The sequence below is a fragment of the Eutrigla gurnardus genome (assembly GCF_963514095.1).
Source record: "Eutrigla gurnardus genome assembly, chromosome: 11".
Classification (NCBI taxonomy): Eukaryota; Metazoa; Chordata; class Actinopteri; order Perciformes; family Triglidae; genus Eutrigla; species Eutrigla gurnardus.
The window spans coordinates 10,751,302-10,764,618 of record NC_139925.1 but is presented as its reverse complement, the minus strand read 5'-3'; the positions used below and the strand labels follow the sequence as shown (position 1 = coordinate 10,764,618).

At 43.6% G+C, this 13,317-nt stretch overlaps 2 protein-coding genes across 2 annotated transcripts; both read left to right on the top strand.

Moving 5' to 3' along the window:
* Nucleotides 1-2,860: 2,860 nt before the first annotated feature.
* Nucleotides 2,861-5,433, top strand: slc18a3a (solute carrier family 18 member 3a). Its single transcript, XM_084020884.1, has one exon. The coding sequence runs from the start codon at nucleotides 3,293-3,295 to the stop codon at nucleotides 4,853-4,855; it is 1,563 nt and encodes a 520-aa protein (XP_083877010.1). The 5' UTR covers nucleotides 2,861-3,292; the 3' UTR covers nucleotides 4,856-5,433.
* Nucleotides 5,434-6,574: 1,141 nt separating this feature from the next.
* On the top strand, nucleotides 6,575-13,017 carry chata (choline O-acetyltransferase a). The gene is made up of 14 exons (XM_084021247.1): nucleotides 6,575-6,675; nucleotides 7,044-7,235; nucleotides 7,567-7,685; nucleotides 8,155-8,208; nucleotides 8,295-8,475; nucleotides 9,290-9,467; nucleotides 9,559-9,728; nucleotides 10,219-10,319; nucleotides 10,437-10,565; nucleotides 10,654-10,776; nucleotides 10,867-11,008; nucleotides 11,142-11,204; nucleotides 11,303-11,440; nucleotides 11,691-13,017. Exons 1-14 carry the CDS (start codon nucleotides 6,628-6,630, stop codon nucleotides 12,123-12,125), a joined length of 2,073 nt encoding a protein of 690 aa, XP_083877373.1. The 5' UTR covers nucleotides 6,575-6,627; the 3' UTR covers nucleotides 12,126-13,017.
* The last annotated feature ends 300 nt before the right edge of the window (nucleotides 13,018-13,317 follow it).

Here is a 13,317-nt window from a genome sequence, read left to right as displayed (position 1 = left end):
GAGAGGAAGGGAGAGGGAGGGAGAGGGAGAGAGAGAGAGGGAGAGAGAGAGGGAGGGAGAGAGTGGGAGAGAGACAGAGCAAGAGAGAGAGACAGACACAGAGAGAGAGAGAGGGGGGAGAGAGAGGGTGCAAGACAGGAGGGAGGGAGGGAGAGGGAGAGGGTGGGAGATAGAGAGGGGAGGGAGGTAGAGTGAGAGGGGGGCAAGAGAGAGAGGGAGGGAGAGAGAGGGGGTGAGAGAGAGGGAGGGAGAGAGGGAGAGAGAGAGGGGGCAAGAGAGAGAGGGAGGGAGAGAGAGGGGGCGAGAGAGAGGGAGGGAGAGAGGGAGAGAGAGAGGGGGCAAGAGAGAGAGGGAGGGAGAGAGGGAGAGAGAGAGAGAGAGAGAGAGAGAGAGAGAGAGAGAGAGAGAGAGAGGGAGAGAGGGAGAGAGAGAGAGAGAGAGAGAGAGAGAGAGAGAGAGAGAGCACATCAGTCTCTTGGGTTGAACCAAAAGCCAAAAGCAGAGTTCCGGCCGTCATGACTCTGCTTAAGCTTTCCAGTTACAGTGTGTTCACTGAGGGAAATAAATGTGATTATCAAAGCTGTTCTCTCACTAATGTGACGTAACGATTCATCTAAAAATAAATCTGAAAAAAAGAAATCTGAGCCCCCCTTTTGGTTACGTTCCTAACATTCATTGCCTGGATTTAAATGTCTACGTCAAACAAAGCTCCGGGAGGGAAACCAATGGCTGGATTTCTCTGATTTGCTTCAAAAACCACTTCAATTATATTCATTATATTTTGTTTTCGTTTGTTTTTAAATGCCATGTTGTGGGTATTTGTTTCCTGTGTTGTGGTGATCAGTGTTGGTTAATTACAATGGGAGCCATCAATGTAATTTGGGTTTTTTATGGATGCCCGTTTACTGGGTTCTTGGTTATTTGTGGTTCTATTCTTGTATTTCTGATCAATGCACAGGTTTATCTGGTAGAACAGTTACTTGGTCCTGTCTTCTATCCCTTTAGGTGTCCCCTTGCACAACCTGGTGGTTGGTTGGAGCAAGATGATTAAAGGGAGAAGAAAAAGAAAATGACATTCATGTTAAATTATACTTTTTTTCTTTTTTTTCTTTACATTTCTGCTATTTTATTCTCATAAAATGATCCCAACTCTTGAACTCTCAAAACCCTTACAATGAAAACATCTGAGAAGAAAAATCACCTTTCAGCTGAACAAGGGGTCACAAGTACAGAAGACCCTACTTCATTTTAAGGGTCTTCCAGAAATACTTGAAGGTAAAAAGACAGCAATTGTCAGCAATTATATTCCAATAAAACATGTAACTACACTGACACTGCTGCTTTTACTGCCGGCCACCTTTTTCTACTTTGATCATTTATGATTTGTTGTCTGTTTATCTTGTGGTTACAGGAGTCTGTGTTGTGCCTCTTCACAAGACAGTATAATGTGGACATTGTAATACTGTGACGGGTATAAATAGATTCAACTGGAAATCAGGAAAGTAGTCCTTTCACTGTTATTCAGTGAAGATATATGGGGATATGAGGACATCTACTGGCTGAATGAGGACATGACACCCGAAGAGCAAACCAACAGGGAAATTACTCTGACTGTTAATTAAAGCAACGACTGATTTCAACACACAAATCTCTGGTTAATTAATGATTGAAAACAGTAGTTTGTTCACAAGGAGGCTGACTCTCTTGATTGTATTCATAAATCATCACCATAGAAAAATGTTGGTGTGTTTTGGGCAATTTATCAGCTGATTTTACTCTATTCAGACATAGAATACAAATATTTCTAATATTGTACAGTAGGGTGCTGTTAAGGTTTCTAGGGTTCCTTACCCAATTAATTCTTCCTCCATACATGTAAATACTGTCTAATCAATCTGTAGCCGACTGCAAAAGCTGACCATTTAGTGTCATTAGTTTATTTTATTATGAAAATATACAGAAGCAGCTGAAAAAACCTCCATGGAATAAACTAATTAAAACAGATTCAAATGATGTCTCCCATTGGTAGATTGCTTTCACGTAGTAAATGTTGGAGATAACTGCTGAAGCTTTTCTGCACCGGTAGATGGCGATGTCGAGCTGTGTTTGAACCCCCACTTCTCTCGTTTCGTTTCGATTAAAAAGCGTAACAAGATTATCTGAAGTTCCCTTTGAACCGCCTATAATGACGAGTAGACATATATATCTGTAGATAAAAGCTCCACGATGTATAGCCTGTCCAGCGTGATTCTTTTAAAAGCAACATCCGTTCAAAAGAACAAAAGAAAATCATGTTCAACTGAATACATTTTGTGCAAAATAACGCATTTTGAAGCAACAGGAACTTTCCCCTCTGACATACGTTAAGATTAAGGTTGTGTTCGAGATCACATTTCAATGTCATCGTTCTAATAAAGGGACGTCTCCTGTGGAGCTGTCCGCCGGAGTGTGGTGCTGAATCAGCTGTGTTCTTATCAACTAACGCGGACATGAGGGTGGATGATTCTAGTTGTGAGTTGGACAAATACGGATTCCCTCATGTATATATATATATATATATATATATATATATATATATATATATATATTTACATATTCTTCTTTTGGACTCAAACAATCAAATTGCACTGAGGTGTCGGGAAGGTGAAATATAACATAAGCTGGAGAAAGCATCAGCACAGCAGGATTTTGTATTTAATTAGCATAAAGTATTTCTGTCGAGCAGCAGGACCGTGCGTCACAGGCATCGGTGGAGATGGTGGGGGGGGGGGGTGGGGTGGGGGAGCACCTATGGGAGTCATCAAACTGCAGTGTGGATTCCTTCCACGGCCGACAAAACCATTCCGGTGGATGTGAAATGATGACTTAGCTCACAGCGTTACAGGTGACCGGAGACAGCTGGGCGCAGCGAACGGACCTAAAAACAGAGCCAGTGCGCCGAAGGAGCCCCGGCGCTGTGGGCTGAAGGTGAATCCCCAACCTGCTGAGTGCTGCTCGGGACCAGCGCGTCACCTGGATGACGGGATATGAGACAATGAAGCAACTAGGGACGGCGGGGATAAAACGAGTCCAAGTCACGGGAGTGGAAACGCGCGTGCGATGACGGACAGCAGCGCGAGGCGCGGAGACGAGGTGAAGCAGAGGGAAGTTGTCTAGCTCACTGGTGGAAAAGACAACTGCATAAAAGACGGATCAGATGTGCCAAGCGTGCGTAATTCTATAGACAAATCAACTCGGGGAAGCCGATTCTCGTTCTCAAAAGACAAGACTTTTAGCAGAAACGGAGGAAGTCATGGAGCCGGAGGGGATCACGGAGGGACGCACCACTAATTTGGCACAATCTGCCGCCTCCAAACTGTCCCAGATGGGGGAAAGAACTAAACAACTGGGCAACGTAATCCAAGACCCAGATCGGCAGAAACGGATTATCCTCGTCATAGTGTGTACGGCACTTTTGTTAGACAACATGCTTTACATGGTGATTGTGCCAATCATACCCGATTACCTCGAAGAGCTACAGAAGGCGGCGGATCATGCCCAAGCCCTTATTGCGCCGCACATCAACTCCACTAACGGCACCTTCCACGCGGCAACCAAGGGGAACTTCGACATGCAGATCGGCGTTCTGTTCGCCTCCAAGGCCATCGTGCAGCTCCTGGTGAACCCGCTGAGCGGCACGTTTATAGACCGGGTTGGGTACGACATCCCACTTTTCATCGGTCTCAACGTCATGTTCCTGTCCACCCTCACTTTCGCCTTCGCCGAAAACTACGCGACCCTGTTCCTGGCGCGCAGCATGCAGGGCCTCGGCTCGGCTTTCGCGGACACCGCGGGCCTCGCTCTCATCGCGGACAGGTACACGGAGGAGGCGGCGAGGAGCAAAGCGCTGGGCATCGCCTTGGCTTTCATCTCCTTCGGCAGTCTTGTGGCGCCCCCCTTTGGGGGGGTCCTCTATCAGTTCGCGGGGAAGCGGGTGCCCTTCCTGATTCTGGCCTGCGTCTGCCTCCTGGATGGCGTTTTGTGCCTGACTGTGTTGAAACCCTTCTCCAACCAGGAGAGAGAAAACATGCCAGTGGGCACCCCTATGTATAAACTGATGATCGACCCTTATATAGCTGTGGTGGCTGGGGCTCTGACCATTTGTAACATCCCCCTCGCCTTTCTCGAACCCACGATCGCCAACTGGATGGAGGAGAACATGCATGCCAGCCAGTGGCAGATCGGCATGACCTGGTTCCCCGCCTTCTTCCCTCATGTTTTAGGTGTATACCTCACTGTCAAACTAGCAGCCAAGTACCCTCACCTGCAGTGGTTTTACGGGGCCGTGGGCATGGTGTTCATAGGCGCGAGCTCGTGCACGGTGCCGGCCTGTAAAAACTTTGGCCAGCTCATGATCCCGCTGTGCGGAATCTGCTTCGGCATCGCCTTCGTGGACACGGCGCTGCTGCCGACGCTGGCCTTCCTGGTGGACGTGCGCCACGTGTCCGTGTACGGCAGCGTGTACGCCATCGCGGACATCTCGTACTGCGTCGCCTACGCCATGGGGCCCGTGGTGGCGGGGAAGATAGTGCACGACATGGGCTTTGTGCAGCTCAACTTGGGCATGGGCCTCGCCAACATGCTTTACGCGCCGGCGCTCCTCCTGCTGAAGAACGTGACGAAGATGAAGCCGTCGTTCTCCGAGCGGAACATGCTCCTGGAGGACGGGCCGACCGGACTGTACGACACGATTAAGATGGAGCAGCGGGAGAAGAAGAGGAAGGGTTTGTGCACGACGATCGACGAGAATGGCATGGAAACATTCGCGCAACGGTCGTGTTCAGAGGAGGAGTCCTCAGGAGGAGAGTACGCGTAAAAGACATTCAGCTGAGAGTGAAACTATCAAAGTGCCAATGTAGAGTTGTGTGCATCCCGTCCGATCCAGTCTTATTGCATAACACGATTAGGATTGTGTGACGACATCAATTATTTACTGCTTCTGGTGACAATTCCTCCGGGTGTTATCGAATCAAGTAGCTTCAAGCTTTTGCAGTAGAAAGGCGTTTGTTCATCTTAAAAGTGAGAGTATTGTGAACGAGTTGTTGAGATAAATGTCTATTCATTAACAGTATTTATCACTGTATCAGAAACTGACTCATATTCAGGGATTACGTGTAAATGTATTTTAACAAAAGAGCAACTGTAATGTTTGCGTCTTTACAATGTAATCTGTGTTCATTTTTCCTTGCCAGGGTTGTGCTGCTAAAACTCAATATGCAATACTGCGCGTCACACGGCGGTTGAGATACAACAGATGGAGGTGAACTGATATCCGCGTGCTGTTGTCTGAGTAGTCTGTTTATTTTTTGAATGATGAATTTCTGGAATGCATAGCCTCGTTGTGTGATCTGCGACTGTACATACATGTATATTCATGTACATAATTAAATCCATATTGAGTGAATGATGCTGTTTACGGACATTATTTATTCAGGCAATGCATTCAATTACTTTTCCTCTTATTGTGTTATACGACAAGGGATTTTCATCTGAATCGAAACAGACAAAATTACTATGATGCTTTTAAAATCGTGGTTATATTTATAATAGTTTTTTTTCACATTGGAAGTTTGCCCTTGAACACGTTTTCATTGAACTAAATCATATTAAATGTATGAAGGCCTGCGCCGAAGTATTGCGATGAATGCCCTATACATGAATCTATTATAGAAAAAGCAACTTCTCCAATTAAAAATAGCTTAAAACAAATTAGAATATTAATTTAATGTAGGATCCTGAAGTGATATTGTGTGTAAAATCAACAGTTTATCAAAAAATCTGACAAAATACAAATCTTTGCACATATTAAACAGACACCATCAATTAAAAATGTGCTGAGGTGAAGTCATGCGACCAAACTCTCAAAGTGTTGAGCGTTCAGAAAGCCAAAAAGGAGGAAACCTCGTGTAAAATAAGGTGTTCTCCGTGTGAGCATCCGAGGCGTCCAGTCGGTGTCTAAATAACGTAGGGCGAAGACGTGAGGTGCCAAATAAACTTCTCGGCGAATAGCAGCAGTTCTGGGAGGAGCCTGGCAGCCAGGGGAGTGAGGTACCCTCTCAGCATCTCTCCTGAGCCAGCGAGGGAGTTGCGCTCTCGCCACGTTGGACATTGAAAGATGCTCAAAATGCGTAAAGGATCAAAGTATTGAAATTCAAAAGAATTTCGACCAGAAATGGATTCAAGTCTAAATGGATACACCTAAAGTCCTCGCTTGAGCCCCAGGACGAGTGGGATTGCTTTCTTTTCTCTTTCTTTCTGGTGAGTAGAAATATTTTTTATTTAATGGTTTATTTCCTATTGATACACTTATTAGTGTCATTTATGATCACGTGTTAACAGCAAATGCGAAAGTTTGCGAAACTATTTTGAAAATCATCATCCAAAGTGCGCATGTTTTCATGTTTTCAGTCATTACGGTGATACATTTTATCTATTGGGTAGCATTGTACATGTGTCTTAAATATTCAACTGTTTGCAGGAAGATTGTCATAATGACTGTCACAACCGGAGCTTGATACTGATATCATTTTACATTTTATTTTTCTAATACAGTCTATCTGAAGACCCCCTCCCCCCTGCGCCGCCGACATGCCGGTTCTGGACCAAGAGCCCTCCAAAGATTTAGGGGCCGGAGATGTAAATATATTTGACTTATATCTCGTCTATTTTACTGGATAAATAATGTTTAACATTCAATAAAGAACGTCACCATTCTAATACATTTAAAGGCTTTAAATAAGATTAAAACAAAAGTCACTTTAGGAAATGCATGACATTTTAGGAGAATAATGGTAATGCTTTGAAATTTTTATTAAATATTTTAACTCTGAGTCACTTTAAGTGAATAATTCATCATTTGGACAAATTACTCCCAACAATTACAACAAAAGGTGACTTATTAGTTATTTAAAGTATTCTCTTGATACATACAGCTGTGACTGAGGAGACTCAGAAGTCACACATGCTGATGGATTGCTGTGTTTTTCATGGCCCACTCTGCTCAGGGTCTCCCTAAGCTGCCGCTCCCCGCCCTCAAAGACACGCTGGACACGTACCTGAGGTGCATGAAGCACCTGCTCACAGAAGAAGAGTTCAACAAGACCCAGCGTGAGGTGAAGCAGTTTGGAGCCCCTGGAGGAGTGGGGGAGCTACTGCAGAGCAAACTCAAGGAGAGGAGGGAACGCAAGGCCAACTGGGTAAATACAGTCATCTGGTCAGAAACACAACCATGATGTGAAGTCATTTCAAATCCCAGAATAAGTGGTTTTCAACCAGTGACACCAAGCGTTGTCAGACTAACTTGCACCGTGGCAAGAGGACAAGTAATTTGATATTTCTAAATATTAATTAAATGTTTAATTTATAAGCACCCACGATAGATAAAGAACATTAACCGACTGGCAGAGTCACTCTGTGCAGAATAATCAATCTATTTCAAACTGATAGCAACTGGTGTTTCTATTAAATCCCGATTACTTTTAGATAGTGCCTTTAATCAAATCCCTCTATATCCGAGGTGGTGTACAGGTGTATGACTACTGGCTGAATGACATGTACCTGAACAACAGACTGGCTCTGCCCGTCAACTCCAGTCCCGTGATGGTCTTCCCACAGCAGCACTTCAAGGCTCCCATCGACACTTTGAGGTACGCGAGGGCGCTGCACAGCGGAGACAAATGAGTCATGACAGGAACCTCACATGACGGATCATATTTGAATCTAAATGAACACGCTGTAATCATTTTGGTTCTCGGTTATTACGACACAAAGACTTGAGAAATGATATAAATTGCACAGAGGGCGGGCTTTGATCGATTATAGCAAATTGAACACTTCCTGGCTACACATTGACCGATAGGGTCATTACCCAGAACACCTTGAGGGCTGAGAGGCCAGGCCAGGCCACTGTGGCAAGGTTAACAGACAATGATGGTTGTGGTTTTGTAAACATGGTATTGATTTGACTCCTTAACCGGATGATTTATTCAGCTTTTATACCGGCGGTGAGTTTATTTAAAAAAAAATGAAATAAATGCAGGGAATTACATGTGAATGAGATGTGGTGTGTGTGTGTTTTTGAAGTCTTCTTCAATCTATAATTTCCCTTTCCTATAGGTTTGCCGCACACTTAATATCTGGAGTTTTGGAGTACAAGACTCTTCTTGATGCGTAAGTTGATGTTCAATGAGAGCAACACAGACACTTGAGAGATTCAATCACAACAGGATCATGCTGTGCTTCGTGTCTGTGTGTAGCCGAGCTCTGCCTGTGGACTACGCCCGGGGCCAGTTGGCTGGGACCCCTCTTTGCATGGAGCAGTACTATCGCCTCTTCACTTCCTACCGCCTACCGGGGCCCGAGAGGGACACGCTGGTGGCCCAGCAGAGTAGCGTCATGCCAGAACCTGAACACATCATTGTGGCTTGTAAAAACCAGGTAAGGTACAGTGGTTCCAATTACTAGCTTTTTCTTCCAGCCACATGGATGGAGTTCTCTCATCTGTGTTGGCTTTTAAGCTTAGCGTAAAAATGAACTCTTAGAGTGAGACTTAGACGATACATCATGTCCCTGTCGCAGCAGAACGTATGGATCGTGTGATGATGATTAATTGGTGTATTTGTTACTGTGAACAGGCACCATGCTAACTTACCTCACAATGGGTGACTAATAGGCGAAGCCCACTGACAAGTGCTCCCTGTTAAGTTAATTATCTCCAACACGTGTAACATTTGCACATCAGCCCTTCAGCTTTGCCACTATGTTGAATTTAATTCCACGACTATGACCTTAACTAATGAGCCACTCTGTGTTTTTCCAATCCCAGTAATTACTAAAAGAAATATGCAGATGTATGATGTTTTTATCACGGATGGAAGTGATACTGAAAAGTACACACATTGAGACTGAAGTTGTACTAAAATGGAATTATCCTTGAAGTTTATGTTGCCCTACAGCAGAGATCTTCAACAGGGGACTTAGCATTATAAATATACATCATTACAAAGTACTCTACATGGCACCTTAGACTGGACTAAACATTATTGCTGGCTTGGTTTAATAAGCAACATAATTTTATGCGATATGTAATGAGGGGTTCCTCCAACGTGGCACTATAAGCCAGGGGGTGAAAAACGCTGAAGACCTCTGCTCTACAGCATGCACATCCTTATTAGATATATGCAGAATAGATTCCCGTTTAATATTAAAGTAATACCCGAGAGCATTTAAACAGATCTGAACCTCTGTCCAGTTCTTTGTGCTGGACGTGGTCATCAACTTCCGCCGACTGAATGAAAGAGACCTGCTGACTCAGCTGGAGAAGATAACCAGGATGGCCGACAGCGAGGAAGAGCCGCACCCACCCGTCGGTCTCCTCACGTCAGATGGACGGACAGAGTGGGCGGAGTCTCGCAGTGTGCTAATGAGAGGTATGACACTCCTTTAAGTCAGGTGGATCAGTGTTTCCAAGTATTTCCCCCCCACCAAATTGACTTTTCCCCCTCCCATATTACTCACCAGAGTCTACTAACAGGGACTCTCTGGACATGATCGAGCGATGCATGTGTCTGGTGTGTCTGGATGACGTCAGTGGGTTGGAGCTGAGCGACACCACACGGGCCACGTTGATGCTGCATGGTGGGGGAGTGGCCAAGAATGGGGGCAACCGCTGGTACGACAAGCCCATGCAGGTTAGCGGGGCAGAGTTGGCTACTGAGTCCACCTTTAATGTATGCCTCCTTAACTTGTTGAGGAAAAGAATGAATTTTGAATGAGAGATGCTATATTTCCTCAATTATAAAGAAAAAAGGCCACAACTGAACAAATTCATGTTAGGTTCTCATGGTTCCAGCGGATGTAATAAGCCAATCCCATGCCAAATTAAGAATTTAAATAGAAAGAAATTCTGATAGAGCGTGGACGTCCCCGTTGGATTACGAGTCGTCAGCCTGAAGTCATTAGCATGGGCTTTGATGGAGATGTTTTGATGAAGAATTCAGATGACTTGGAGGCGGGGTGTAACATGTGGTTGGAATGTATATAAAGGAATATGTAGTTGCAGAACACACAAGTATAGTGGTAAAATTGCAACTACAAATAAATTGAATCTTAGGCTAATCGAGTATTGCAGTTTGGTTTTAACTCCAGAGAATCCCACTGATAATAGCGTGACTGTGTCAGTTTGTCGTAGGAGCTGACGGCTGCTGCGGAGTCGTGTGTGAACATTCAGCATTCGAAGGGATTGTTCTTGTGCAGTGCACGGAGTATCTACTCAAATACATGTAAGAAATGAAATGCAAAATGGTTGCGTGTGATACTTGTTGGAATATTCTTAGAAAATCCAAATAGGACAATGCTTAAAAAACAAAAAAACAAGTAGTATTCTCATGTGCCATCAGGATTGGCAGCCCATCAAAGCTGGTCAGGGCCGCGAGTGTGAGCGAGCTGCCAGCGCCACGAAGGCTCCGCTGGAAATGCACTCCGGAGATTCACAAACTGCTCGCCTCTTCTGCTGACAGACTACAGAGGTTTGGGTTTCCTCTGGTTTCTCTTTCAATGGCATACACATATAATACATGCTTTCAGCTCATAGGGGATTCATCCTTGTTTGCTCAGACAGGTGAAAAACCTGGACATGAATGTGCACAAATTCTACGATTACGGGAAGGAGTTCATCAAGAAGCAGAAAATGAGTCCTGATGCCTACATGCAGGTGGCTCTTCAGTTAGCCTACTACCGGTAAGAAAGAGATGATTCAAACTCTCTTACGTCACATTGACCCCGGAGCTCAAAGCGATAAGGATTTCTCTCTTTGTGTGTCAACTCAAGATGTCACGGCAGGCCGGTGTCAACCTATGAGAGCGCTTCCATACGGCGTTTTCAGGAGGGCAGGGTCGACAACATCCGCTCGGCCACACCAGAAGCTCTGGCCTTCGTCAAAGCAATGACTGATGGGAAACTGAGCACAAGCGTAAGGCGTTGAAGTCGTACTCAGTTTGAATAATGAAACTGTCAGTTTTGTTTTCCACCCTGGTTGCTATGCCGACTGTAAATAAAGAGATTTCATGTTCTAGTAATTGATTCTCAGTTGTTGACGTCTCCAGGATGCAGAGACGATGGAGATGTTACGAAGTGCCATAACCGCACAGACAAAGTATACCATTCTGGTGACTATTCTCTAACCCTCATACAGATTTCTTTTACAATTTTGACTTTGCTTGACAAAGAAAAATGCAATAACTTATGTATTCATTCTCCTTCTCAGGCCATTACAGGGATGGCAATAGACAATCACATACTTGGACTACGTGAAATTGCACATGAGCTGAAGATGGAGAAGCCAGAAATATTCAAAGACGAAGCCTATCTCATCAGTAATCAGTTCATTCTCTCTACAAGTCAGGTATCTGCTTTTAAAAATCTGACGCTCCGCCAATTTTACGCATTACGTTCAGTTTTGAAAGTATTTGATATAATGTCCTCTGCTGGAAGTTTCTGAAGTCTGAAAATATAACGTCAATGTCACGTGTGTTTTCCTGGCTTTTACTTGAGATGTTAGGTTCAGAGTGGCACATTTTCTCTATACATCCTGCTATTGATCTGTCTAACTATCAGTAGTTCAGTTCTGAAGGATTCACTCTTCCCCCATGCAGGTTCCTACCACCGTTGAGATGTTCTGCTGCTACGGGCCCGTGCTTCCAAGCGGATACGGAGCGTGCTACAACCCTCAGTCAGACCACATCATCTTCTGTGTGTCCAGCTTCCACGAAAGCACGGAGACTTGCTCAGCAGAATTTGTCAAGTGTCTGGTGCAGGGACTCCTGGACATGAAGGATCTGTGCAATAAATGGAGCTCCAGCTGCCTTCAAACGCAGCAAAGACAGGGCAGACGGACGCTGGAGACGCACACGCAAACAGACACAAACTGGCAACACAGAACACCTCAGAAAGCGACTGACCTGACCAGGAATCAGCAAACACCGCCACAGGTTCTGCTGGGGACCGCGGACCAGACTAAAGTGGAGGCTCAGACCCAGACTTCATCACTGGAAGAGGCACAAGCTTTGAAGAACGGAAGCAAATCGTAGGAAACGATCAGCGCCAGTGAAAATAGTGGTGGTGTGATTTTAAAAGTGTGTTCTTGTGCTGCTGCAATGTATTCCTCAAGTCATTTACAAATTATACACTATACCTGTGCTGCAAAGCTGTTAGTTGTAAACTGTACTGTAAAATGTATGAAGCGCTGATGATAATCTAATCAATGTATTCTTAGAGATTCTTAGAGGTCATTATAGAGGATGTTTTCTGCACAAATATAGGCTATTGACAGTTATTCAAATGTCTAAAAAAGTGAGGTTGAGCTTTCAATCGTTATTTTGCACTAAGTTGAGATGGATCAGCCAAAGAAAAGAATACATTTATTGTTTGGTGTCAGGCAAAAGTTGTCCATGAGTTCTGATAAATGACTGATTGTCACGTTATATGTATACTTACAAATCGCATGCTGCTGTCTAATTGTTTTCTGTAGATTAACCTGAATCCAACGTTGTAAAACTAGAATCATCTATGCAATTTTCATCTGTGTTGTCTGTAAACTGTGTCAAATGTACCACTAATAATACGGTATTACATACAAAAATATGTTTTATATAAAATCAATATCATTTGATATATAAAAAAATCAAATTATTTATTACATGTTGTACTCCGTATACTACAAAAGGCAACAGAACAGTATTTTAAAGGGACAATGTTAAGCTTATCAAAGAATGTTAAGTGTGATCAAAATTGTGTTTTTGTAAATTCTAGGTACAGAATAGATCTTAATTAAGTTATTTATTTTTGTATAATAGCTATAACTTAATGTCAAAGTTTCAAATGCAGGTTCAAAATGTGAAACTTAATAACCAGAGGTGATCACTGTGTTTATGTCAAAATATTGTATTTATGAAGTACTGTTGAAGATTAAAATAAAGAAGCCAGTAGATGCACATCAATACCATGTCTGAGTTTTAAATAATTCTACTGTGTGTGAGTTCATGGATCAGTTGCATCATTTGCTTTAAAAAAAAAATCCACAACATTATTTGTTTTTACCAGGTTTTCATAATTATGACTTCTCAAATGATTGACTATTACAAATTGATCACAAATTTGGAAATATTGGCCAACACTTCTCAAAGTTCTCTTCAATATAGCTACTTATTTGTATGACGTATACATTAAAAACATCACATAGCTTTAACAAATTCATGATTTAAAGTTTGTTTTTCACAGTTC